At 49.3% G+C, this 12,289-nt stretch overlaps 1 protein-coding gene across 1 annotated transcript; it reads right to left on the reverse strand.

Moving 5' to 3' along the window:
* Positions 1-538: 538 nt before the first annotated feature.
* DCTN6 (dynactin subunit 6) lies at positions 539-11,630 on the reverse strand. The gene is made up of 7 exons (XM_074949915.1): positions 11,498-11,630; positions 9,598-9,662; positions 7,021-7,126; positions 4,301-4,389; positions 3,421-3,468; positions 1,807-1,949; positions 539-958 (listed from the first exon to the last, which is right to left on the reverse strand). Exons 1-7 carry the CDS (start codon positions 11,518-11,520, stop codon positions 860-862), a joined length of 573 nt encoding a protein of 190 aa, XP_074806016.1. The 5' UTR covers positions 11,521-11,630; the 3' UTR covers positions 539-859.
* Between the last annotated feature and the right edge of the window lie 659 nt (positions 11,631-12,289).

The raw sequence follows: 12,289 nt of genomic DNA on the forward strand, positions 1-12,289 counted from the left end.
TTGAAAGTTCTGAAATCTAAAACAAACAGCAGAAACCTTTCAAAAATTACCCTTTGCCAACCATTGCCCTGCTCCCCCACTAGAATAGAAGAGGTCTCGAGGCTCTGCCAGGCCATAAGAGTCAGGGCAGCATCACAGTAAATAAATGGAGGAGCTGCGTCCACTGACTTCTCTTAACTGTGCATTATCTGAAGAGAACACGAACGCTCATATGTAGTGCTATGCATCCACAAACACCAGGCAAACTAAGTGCCTTTTCCACCCCCACCCACCAGGGGCAATGTCAGAGCTGAGATAAGAGCACAGGAGTTAATCTATTTAGACTATAAACTTTACTTAGATTATAAACCGTGGGCCCCTGGAGGTGCTAACATAACACCAGTAAATAAGAACCGGCATTATTGGCTCTCCCTGCTAGGCCAGGATGCCTCTAGTCATTTTGACATTAATATTGGCTGAAAGTCTTCAAGATGAAATAGGACCATTAAAATCACAAAGTTGGGAAGGTAACATCTTTATTAATAGCATAAAATAAGCTGTGAAATATGTTCTAATCATCCGCCACTTTTGTGCCCCTTTGAAAGACAATTTCTGTCCTACATCACAAGAGTAACTGGTGACATCATTATCCAGAATGAGCTGTGTATAATATTATAACCAAGGCAACCGCCAATCAGACTTCAGATCCAGATATTTTACTAAATATAAATAGTAAAAAACAACAAACAAACCGTTTTCTCCAAATGGAATGCATGAGGAAAGATCAGCTACATGTGTGTATGGAGTGCTAGAAATGGAGGGGAAATTCCCAAATCAACTCCTTTTGCAGATGAGGGCCTGGTACCTTGGGGGGAAACTCTCAGCTCTTTGCAGGAGTAGATGTCATCTTCATGGTCTTCTTTAGATGGTGATAATTTGGCAGGATTTTCATCAGGAAATCCAGCTGCAGTGTTTGTGGCTACAAGGAATAACATATAATTAGACAAGCACTGGCAAGGGGTAAGAAACAAAGGCATGTTAAACACAGTGGAGTTGGCTCTGTAAGTCACCTAATTTAGACCCCAATCCTGCCCCAAGATCTGTATGGGCAGACTCTACTGACGGCACGGCACTCCACCCCGATGCAGTGCAGAGCCAACTGTAGGACTGGCACCGATCTGCGTAAAGCCAAGGCAGCTGGACACACTCATGCTTTAGAGCGGTCCTGGGCCAAGGCACTTGGATTAGTGTAACCGCACTGCAAGTTATGGAGACAAAAAGATGGACGGTTAAACACAGGCATGTAACGGGGCATATGCACAGAAGCCTAACCTGAGTGCAGAAGGCACATGTTTACGCTGTACTTGGCAGCTAGGGGGAGACACACTCCAGATATTTCCTAGGTGAGAGGCCTTCAAAGTCTGACATACTGCAAACTAACTGTATGGAAGGAAATTAAATTGAAGCTCCCAGGGAAGGACCAGAGTATACTTGGTTAAAAAGCCGTCAAGACTAAATGTGCTTCCGGAAGAGCAGAATGGTGAACCTCAAAGGGGGCCACTGGCTGCCCTGCCTGCTGCCCCAGAGGGACTATGCAAGGTTGCTAAGGATGGCCATTCTTTGGAGTGACGCACTATTTTCCTGCTGGAAGAAAGCTCTGCAAATCTGGCTCCCAGCCTTTGCTTCCCCCTCCTGGATCACATGTTTTGTAGCTCTTCTCTCCCCTGGAGTAGTGTGCCTGCTTCAGATGAATGGAAATGAATCGCTCTGGAGCACAGCTCACTGAGGAGCGGCAGACTGCATGGCCTGGCAGTACAGCATACCCACCTGTGGCCGCTCGGTCTGCACTCGGCGAAGGCACTTTGCGTCATAGATCACGGTGTTCTCCGGGATCACTTCATGTGTGTTGATGTTGCAGCAGGCCCCAATGACGCAGCCACTGGTCAGAATCACATTCCGACCAACAACGGCTGCAAAACAGAGAAAAAAACCTTGCTGTGGCTGGAAAGAGGAGGCAGAGACAATCAAAGCACCCAGAGTGCTGCGATCCAGGACGGGCAATATTCACACACATTCAAACTGTCATCCTGGTCTCAAACACTCCTTTCGCTTGCCCAGCCCTCTCTATCCTGACTTCTACCAGCCTTCATGCCTGCTCCAACAGACCTGCCTCCCATACCATTCCCTTCACGTAACTGCACACTGCTCTCACTTCCATGCCCCGGTCTCTCAAGGCAACTCAGCCACTTCCTCTTCCGATTGTGCAGTAAAACCTTCCCTGAGCTGCGACCCTGTCACAGATTCTCTACACAACATGCAAAACAAATCTATTGTATATCACTTCAGTCACACAGGGAGGAAGCTGCATTCAGTTACTGAGTGAGCACACAGCTGCTCTGGAGTGAGCCAATAATCCTGTGAGGTGCGCTCACTGCAGCGCCCAAGAGGGGGAGTGCCGCACAGCTGGCTTCATGCTACCTGTGAGCCCCTCCCCAATCCTGGGCACAGCCAGGGTGTGTTCTGGCTCCCAGCACAACTTAGTCTTAATATCACTCCCACTTCTCCCTCAGTTACCAATCTCCGTTTCATAGCAGTGCAATTATCAGATGTGCATGCAGGCTGTTCAAGCAACAACTGGGGGGAGGGATAGCTCAGTGGTTTGAGCATTGGCCTGCTAAACCCAAGGTTGTGAGTTCAATCCTTGAGGGGGCCATTTAGGGATCTGGGGCAAACATTGGGGACTGGTCCTGCTTTGAGCAGGGGGTTGGACTAGATGACCTCCTGAGGTCCCTTCCAACTCTGATATTCTATGATTCAACAGAAGTTTAGCTTTTATAGACTAACATCCAAAAGTCATTAGAAAATGCACTTGAAACTCTTTTGATCCCAATTCAGTAGCTCTGCAGCAGGAACGGAAGCCACTGCCTGCATTCAGTCCCTCTTCACCACTTCTAAGGCCAATTAAATGTTGCTTTCAAATTGCTGGGCTCTGTGCTTTCAAATGGGAATGCTGAGAATTGACTGGAATCACAAGGGTTAGAGATGGCGTAAGCCATTCAATAATGTAATCCACCCCCCCTCAAGGGTAGGGGATAGTCCACTGGGAAAAAAGGTGTGGTGTTAACACCAACATGTTACAATTCTAGTGCAGACAAAGGCAGTTGTAGTTTTAACACATGCTGCTTGGTCAGCTTCCTCACCAGGGTTTACCTTGACCAGCTACCATGTTAAAAACCACCCCTTTTCCACTTTCCCTCCTACTGTACACATGGCCTGAGAGAAGAGAACAGATGCTGAAGCAATGCTGCACTAGATCTTACGCAACAAGCAAGTACATAAACCCCCCGTCTTTAACAAAACACAATATAATGTAACAGGCATCAAACCTGCCAGAGAAGTGTCTGATGATTTCAGCATGAAGACACAACTAGTAACACTCACCTTTTGATTCAATTACGTTGTTATCTCCCATTTTCATTGCTTGTGAACCTACAAGTTATAGTTAAAGAATATATATAATTCTAAGGCCGTGTCTCATATTCCCAGCAACAAATACCCACATAACCCCTCCTTCCAAAAACAATCCCATAACCCAGTAAGGAAGGTGCTCATGGACCTATGCATGTGTATCCTGCACTGATTATCATTGCTTAGGCAGGACACTGAAGCTATGGCTATTGTATTCCAACAAGACATGCAGAAAGGCCTATAGTTTGACAACGTGTGGGAAATTACTACTGCCTAATATTTCACCTTTTTCTTTTTAGTCACATTGAATCCAGAAAGATCTTGTGCTTCCTGTGTCCTGAAAGCTAGAAAGCCCCCATGTTATTTCATATAAAGATGGGTATTTTCAAATGACTAACTTGAGTTTCAAATTCAGACCACAAGAGTCGCCCTCTTCTGACTGAACATAAATTGCCTCCAGATCCTTCAATGCTGGTGTAAAAATAGATATGTAAGGATTGACACGGAATACAAACAAAACCCTTGGGACGGACACGGAATACAAACAAAACCCTTGGGAACAAGTCCGAGATAGGCAGATCATCATGAGATGCTACGTGAGCTAATGGACTGAGGAAGGAACTTCAAAGCTCCAAATTCTAATCCTTGTTCTCCCATTGACTTGTTGTGTTAACTTGGGCAAGTCACTTAACTTTTCTGTGTCCTTTTCTCTTCCCTTCTGTAAAAGGGGAATAAAAGTTCACTACCTCACAAGACTGGAATGACCGCTAGTTAACGTTTGTACAGTGCTTTGAAAATATAGAATACTAACATGTTCAAGTTTGCGTTTTACTTCACTGCTTAGCAAGGATACAACAGCCAACTTCAAAAACATTATAGGTGCCAATGACCATTGGTTTTGCTTCTACCTCTTCCGTGTCTGGTGAAATATTTTCAGGATATCTGCAAGAGGATTGAAGAATACATTTAGAACTTGACCTTCAAAGGATAGTGATCAAGTGAAAGGAAAAAGTGTCCTTCCCTAAAATCTCTACAGCATTTTAGATTGTTTAAATGCGTAGGATTTAATAATCTCATTTAATTTTAAACATAAGGTTGCTGGTTTACTGGGGCCATTTCTCCCAGCCTGCACAATGAAGAGAGACTAGTCAGTTTCTAGATTCTCATGCAGTCACTGAATCCTGCAGTGCTTAAGATACAAACAGAGCAGAGGAAGGAGAGTTGGAAAAACTGGAACTTTAAATAACCATGGAAACATTTCTAACGAGCTTCCAAAGTTTTGTAAAATGTTGTCTTGACCTCAAGCCTGCTGTGAGGGTTGAGATGAACCTCAAATTCAACACAGCAAGTTCAAAGTCAGTTTTTGAATCTCAGTAATGATGAAATATTGAGAACAGAGAAGGATGACGAGCACTGTTTCCTAATTCATAACATCCTCATACTGCCTCTCAGAGAGGCCATTTCAGAGGGAAACAGAAAGCAGGCAATAGTAACTCATGGAGCCCAGCTTTGCTGTGTGACTGCATCTCCACCATACTGCTATGAAGGCAAAAGCTGCTCATGCCCTGGCCCTACCTACACTCTAGACCAGAGGTGGGCAAACTCCGGCCCGCAGGACCCTCCTGCCCGGCCCTTGAGCTCCCAGCCGGGGAGGCTAGTCCCCAGCCTCTCCCCTGCTGGTCCCCCTCACATCTCCACCCCAAGCGTCAGCTCACTGCCGCCAGCGCTCTGGGTGGCGGGGCTGCAAGCTCCTGCCGAGCAGCACGGCGGTGTGGCCGGCTCCGACCGGGTGGTGCAGCTGCCAGACCTGCTGCTCTGAGCGGCACGGTAAGGGGGTGGGGAGGTTGCATAAGGGCCAGGGGATCCCGGGGGACAGTCAGGGGAGAGGGAGTGGTTGGATGGGGCAGAGTTTGTGGGGGATGGGGGTTGGTTGGTCAGGGGATGGGGAACGGGGGGGTTGGATAGGCATGGGAGTCCTGGGGGGCCTATCAGGGGGCAGAGGTGTAGACAGGAGTCGGGGCAGTCAGGGGACAGGGAGCGGGGGGGGCTGGATGGCTTGGAGGTTCTCAGGGGGACAGTCAGGGGGCAGGAAGTGGGAGGGGGAAGATGGGGGCGGGGGCCAGGCTGTTTGGGGAGACACAGCCTTCCCTACCCAGCCCTCCATACAGTTTTGGAACCCCGATGTGTCCGTCAGGCCAAAAAGTTTGCCCACCCCTGCTCTAGACAAATCTCAAGGAACCTGCTGCAACATTTTAAGCTAGCTATTTCAAAAGGGTTGCCAGTCTGGTTTCTGCGGCATCTCTCCCATTTTTATCATGAAGCTGAGGGAAGAATTTTGCAGGCAAATTTTTTTTTCCTAGACAAAGCGACAAATGTGTTTTACAAGCACAAATGGGAATAATTTGGGTTTCTAACAGGGTGATGAAGGTTTCTCTCCCTCTCAGGCTGTGTAAACATGACCTTGTGGTTGAGGAGGGGGGCAGGCCAGGGTGTGCAATGATAGCAGTACTGGGTTGAGAGAATTTTAGGGCCAAATGTTGCATTGAAACCTGGGCCAGCTCTCTCCTGTCCCCAAAGATTATAACCGGTTCCAGACAGCTAATACCGTGCAGCTGTGGCAAGCGTCCCCACTTTTGGTAAATGAATTAGAGTGACACCTCAGGAAACTCCAGTCCTCTGCTTAGCCCAGAACAGGTACAACTCAGGGAGCCACAGCTGAGGCTTCCCACTCACTGCCCCAATCTGTAGGGACAAATTCTAGGGCTAAGAGATAATCTATCTTCTATGTTCTTTCAGGCCTGAGCCCCATGCTGAGACTGCCAGTGATGGTATTAAACACAGATTTTTGTGCCTTCAACAGCATTGTAAAGATTCTTACTAACCCAGGGCCATCCCTAGCTATTTTGGTGCTCTACACAGCGCCCCCATGGGGGGGCTGTGTATGTGGGGCCTGGCTCCAGGCCTCCACAGGTCGCGGGCAGGAGCAGGCTTGGGGGGCGGGGGAGAAACCACCCCCCAGCACAAGCTGGTGGAGCGGAGCGGGTTGGGGCTGGGTAGCTCCACTCCCTGCCGCCCGGTGAGTGCAGGGCAGGCCCAGCCCGACCCCGCACTCACGGGGTGGCGGGTAGTGGAGTGACCCGGCCCCAGCCCACTCCATTCTGCTCCCCTGGCTCCCAGGCTTGGGGGGGGGCAGCGGGGAAAACCGCCCCCCAGCACTCACCAGAGGCACAGCTGGGAGCCGGCGGTGCGGAGGGGCTGGGGCCGGGGCCGGGTCGCTCCTCCACTTACCATCACCCGGTGAGTGTGGGGCGCCTGACCCCTGCTGCAGTCCTCAGGGGAAGGACTGGAGTGGGGGCGGAGGCTTTGGGGAAGGGCTGGAGTGGGGGCGGAGGCTTTGGGGCGGAGCAGGGGTGGGAAGAGGCGGGGCAGGGGTGGAGGAGGGGTTGGGGCCATGGGAAAGAGGTGGAGCAGGGGCTGGAGCAGCACGCAGCTGCGTAGGGCACCACCCCAAATTTCCTGGTGCCCTGCACAGCTGCGTACTTTGCGTATGGGTAGGGATGGCCCTGTACTAACCCATTTATGATCAATGTCTGCTCTTCTATGAGATTGCCTTCACCAATCACGATTGGTCCTGCTTCTGCAATGATTCGCGCTTTAGGGTGAATCACTGTCCTAGGTCCTGCAGAAACAAGATAAGTTCGTTACTAGCAGAATCTAAACAACTGATATTACTAAAATCAGAGAGAAGGCCCCAAGCGGGGAAGTCATTTGAAGAGGTGTCATATGTGCTTCAACATCACAAAAATTCCAGAAACAAAGGAAAGGGACATGGAAATGACTACCCGAAACATAGGAGAAATACATTTTAACTCAACTGAGAGGCAGGATGGGCTTGTGGCTAAGGCACTGGCCTGGGACCAGATCTGCCAGTCTCCCTGTATGTCTTTGGACTTGGTGAATGAGTATCATCGTTAAAGAATGTCAGAATTCAAAACAAAATCTCAATGTTAGAAACAGTTCAGGCTGTGCTTCTCAAATAAGAATGCCACGCAATCTTAGCCCCGCTCCTATACCTATAGCCTGAATAAATACGCTCACAGCACTATCTCCATCCACAACAGTTTCACTTTATCAGTGACCCCAGGAAAGCTAGACTACTACAACCTGAACTGGGTATTGGGTGGGCTCCGTGACACTCTTTATGGACAGACAAATACAAGATTCCTCCCTCGGCCCAAGTTTCTGATTGGCAAAAAGCATACTGAAGACAATAACTGCTCACTCTGTATAAGAGGCCTAATCCTGCCAAGCAACATACATAGAGAACTGAACCCTACAATTCCAGTGGCCATTACACACAGAGATGGCATGTCTCCATATACAGGAGTCATGTGCCCAGTTCAGAAATTAGAGAACGTGAGAAAAGCAAAGGCCAGGCCCTGATCCTGCTCGCTGTTCTGCACACGCACAGGAACCTGCCTGCAGAAAAGCTGAGTGGATTGGGGGTTTAGGACTAGAGATGTATATACCTGAATCAAATGAGAAAAGCAATGTTCTGCGATGCACATCTTTGATACTCTGCAAGAAGAGGTGTTAGGTTGACATCTTGACAGGGCCAGAGTTCAGGGTTCGAGTTCTTGTTTGACAGTGCAAGTTTAATTCAGCATTTCTTGGGTTTCCAATTTAAAATACAACAGAACCCCACTAACTCTTGAAAGGCAGACTTCATGCAGATACGTGCATGCATCCTGAACTTTCAGTAAACAAAGGTTTTCTGTGGGGAATTATACTATGCAAACTGTGGTACCATAACACAAAGAACAAAAAAGAAAATTTAACTCTCACTCCTGCAAATGCTTACATGAGTAACTTTATTCATGTGAATAGTCCCATGGATTTCAATAGGGCTGTGAGTAAATTACGCACGTGTGTATGAAAGTGGAACCACAGTTTGAAACCTACCACTTTTCTTCTAAATTGCCCTCTAGTCTAAATCAGTGGTTCCCAAACTTTAAGAATCTGTGAAACCCATTTCACTAAAATGTCAAGTCTCGCAAACCCCCTCCTAAAAATGAGTATTTCCAGGGATTTTCTCCTTTACCTGAATATAAATTATAAAAGCAGTGATCTTGGAAATATAAAATTTGTTTTTATGACATGCTTATTACACACTATTTATTAATTATTTATCATTACAGTATTTTTATTACATTATGAAAACGGCAACACTCTTCCAAGATCTCACTTTCGTAGCTTGTATCACTTTGAATAAGTGTGTTATAAGAAGACAAGGCTCCTAGGATTCATCAAGGAGTATCAGATGTGAAACAGCATGAAGGAGTTTAAGAAGCCAACTCAAAGAGTTCCTCCTACACAAGCACTCAGGTCGTGAGCAGTCCAGGCAAACAAATGCACGTTTAACAAAGCTTAAACTTGTTCTTCGTAATAATTTTTAAAATACTAGCAGCTTATTTAATTTTAAAAACATCAAAAAATATCCACCTCCCTTTCCATTTCTTATAAGGAGTCTTGAAGTTTAGATCTCCTCACTGTGATAGATATGCTTCCTTTGATCTGCTTAGCTCTTGGAAGTCCAGGGGCTCTGTGCTACAGGCCCCGTGCTGCCTCGGGTCCCTATGGACAGCTCTGTCCGCCATTAGGGAATTTTTTCCCCCCCGAGAACCCCCTGTAACGGTTCACGAACCCCAGTTTGGGAACCACTGGTCTAAACTGACATATATATTCATGACTTTTGTAAAGGTCTGAGCAGCTCAGGCTGGGAGGACACTGCAAGGGGGTGCTCTGTGGCAGAATGTCTAATGCATTTCACAGTGAGTCAGACTGCATGTGCCACTCCCGAGGTCTTCACTTGTGTCACAGGAAATATTGATAGCAGTGACACCAAGACAGAATTTACTGCACTAGTCTTCACTTCTGACTAGATTTCCACCACAGAGGCCCAAACATTCCAGAGAAAACTTACTGGGAAAACACATGGTCTTCTGCCACTAAATCCTGGGTAGTAACTGACTACCAGAGATGGGGGGCTTCATACACTACCTTGTTTTCAGAAGTACGGATTCAAATTCAATAGGACAGTGCTTCTGGGGAAGAACAAGACAAAAGCAGCAGCACTGTATTCTCTCTTACCGATAGTTACATCTCCCCTGATTTCACTTTCCACGCAGACGACAGCTCCAGGAGCAATCTTCACACTGCAACCAAAAAATCAATATTAGAAGAGATAAACGTAATGCTTTTTAAGACCAAGAAAGAAACCTAAAAAAAGTGGGTAGATTTGTTCTAACGGATTCCATCCAACTTGCACCTCTACTCTCAACATTTTCACTGAGTTCCACAGTTCAGAAGATCATACACACATTTAAAGGGACACATGAGCGTCCCAATTTACAACTGTATAAACCAATGAGAAAAATCCTCTGGGCTCTAAATGTGAATTTTTAAAATTTCCCACTTTGCCAAGAAACTGAAAGATAAAAAATAGCCACTCTTTCTAAATTCATAAACATTCTGTTTTGCATTTCCTTTTATCTCTGCAGCGCTAACTAAACAGAGATGAGCCAAAAAATCTGAGTCACGTGATTACAGGGAACATTTTGTTCACACACAAAGAAAGGAGACACTGGACTGCATTGAGATGGCATGGGAGACAGCAGAAGTATTTAATATTGATCAGAGTCAGGTCTTGAGGTTATGTGATAATGCAGCACTGCAGCACGCACAGATCGGTTAGGACTGGAAAGGAAGTGAACAAGACAAGAAATGGACCTGAAATAAGTTCACATCTGCTGGCAGGACTGTGGCCAGCCAAACGAAAGTATATGTACACAGTGTGTCAGGCCATGCAGTGCATATCTCTGGTGCTCCCCATCCGAAATTTCTACAAAGATGGAGAATCTGTATATACAGGTGGGAGTGCGGGGGGGGGGGCGGTTTTCAGGTACTGTCTAACCTGTGAAATTTTAGAAAACCCCATGGAATTTCCTACAGGATGGATGTCTAAGGACACTTAAAGAGAGCTTTTATGCAATAGCTGGGTTATTCTCTCTCTTCCCCACACCCTAATATGGGAGAGATAGTGGGGTGCAGGGATCTATTTCCTCCCCCTTTTCTTGGCAGGGGAAAGGAACTGTGGGGTGGGACAGATCTTTCTTTAGAGAAAGAGAAGCAAATCGGGTGCTCCCTGGCTAGGGCGGGTCTTCCTCCATCAGCAGGAAGGGCTTGAAGCCCCAGAGTTTCTTCAACCAAACACCACCTCTCTTTGACCAGCTTGCATTTCAGACACCCCGGCTCACAGGGCCTGCACTCCCCTTGGCTGAGAAATTTTCCAGAAAACACTGGAAACCTCTTTCACGGCAAGGCATGTTTCCCAGTCCTTTAATCACCCTCACGGGTCTTCTCTGAGCCCTCCTGAGCGGAGGACCATCTTCCCTGAACGAGGGACACCAGGACCGGACGCCAGGCAGCCCTCTCACCCCGTGGCGCTCACTCTTCCCAGACAGGCGACTGCACCTCCCTTTCAGGAGCCTGACTGGCCCTGCGTACCCCGAGTTGCCCCTCACTTAGACCCGGCTTGCTTGCAAAACCAGCACGCAGCTGCTGACACGCTGCGGTCCCTCCTGCCGTTATCACACACGCCGGCTGCAACATAAGCATGGCACGGACGCTCCCCGGAGCCCGAGCCCAGCGGCCCCGGCCGGGAACGTCGCAGCGTGGGGGCCCCGTGGGGGGGGGGGAATGGCCTCGCGCGCCCCCCCCGCGCTAACGCCGGCCCTGCTCGCGTGACCCCCCGTGACGCCCCAGGGGGTGGCGTGGGTGACGGAGGCGGCGAATCCGCGGAGCAGCGGCCGCCCCCCGGGAGACCCGCGCGGGCCCGGGGGAGACCCAGGGCTGCAGCCGGGGGAGGGGGGGGAAGCGCAGGGGCGGGTGCGTTACACGGGCAGCGGTCAAGCCCGGGCCGGCAGCGCCCCGACCGAGCCGCTCAGGCGCCTGTCAGCGGCCCCCCGCCCCGCGCGGCAGCCCGCCTCACCCGCTCTGCGCCCTCTCCGCCATCTTCCCCGATCGGCCAGCGACGGCTCGGCCTGCGCTCCGCGTCAGCGCTCGATCGGCCGCCCTGGCCGGGAGAGGGGCGGGGCCGGGGGTCGCGTGGCGCACTCGCCCCGCCCCCCCCGCGTGGGTGCGGTCCCGCCCCTCGGCGGCGTAGCCATGGGGGCGGGGCCAACCTAGCGCGCGGCCGGGCCGGTGCCCAGAACGCTGCACTGCAGACCCCTCCCCCACCCCTCCATCCTTCCCAGTCCCTGCCACGGTGCCCCCCTGACTTTCTCACAAGCCCAGGCAATTCCCCGCGAGCGCGGTGGTGCCACGGGCTAACTGCCCCTGGGGGGGCTGGCCACAGGACAGGGGGCTGGGGTTCCCTAATCTGCGCTTTTGAAGGATGTCCTGTGGAGGTGCCAGCCGGTGCCACAACTCCACAAGCACACCATGTTTTAACATGTCAGTGATGTAGAGCAAACACTCCAAACCAGGGTTTGGCTAATGGTAGGGAAGCTGTCTGTCTTGTAGCCTAAAGGAGATCTTTCAGATGTCGCTGAAATGTACAAATGATCCTAAATAAATCAAGTCTAAGGGAGGGGGAAAAAAACAAACACCAAACTCACTCCCTGCCATCTTGCTCCTGAGCAAGAATAGCTCCCAGTCCTTTGTTGCTGGCATCAATGTACACTCTCAAAGGTAGTTCAGAATCTGGATATACCAGGATAGGCGGTTGTACTAGGAAAAATTTCAGTTCTTCAAATAGAAAAGGAGGACTTGTGGCATCTTA

Source organism: Natator depressus, chromosome 4 (genome assembly GCF_965152275.1).
Source record: "Natator depressus isolate rNatDep1 chromosome 4, rNatDep2.hap1, whole genome shotgun sequence".
Classification (NCBI taxonomy): domain Eukaryota; kingdom Metazoa; phylum Chordata; order Testudines; family Cheloniidae; genus Natator; species Natator depressus.

Excerpts from the sequence above, each read along its gene's own strand:
- DCTN6 (XM_074949915.1), bottom strand. The coding sequence starts at position 11,520 with ATGGCGGAGAGGGCGCAGAGCGG. Across the intron at positions 7,127-9,597 it reads CAGGGGAGATGTAACTATCG|GACCTAGGACAGTGATTCAC; the intron begins GTAAGAGAGAAT and ends TTGTTTCTGCAG. Across the intron at positions 4,390-7,020 it reads CAGACATTGATCATAAATGG|ATATCCTGAAAATATTTCAC; the intron begins GTTAGTACAGGG and ends ATCCTCTTGCAG.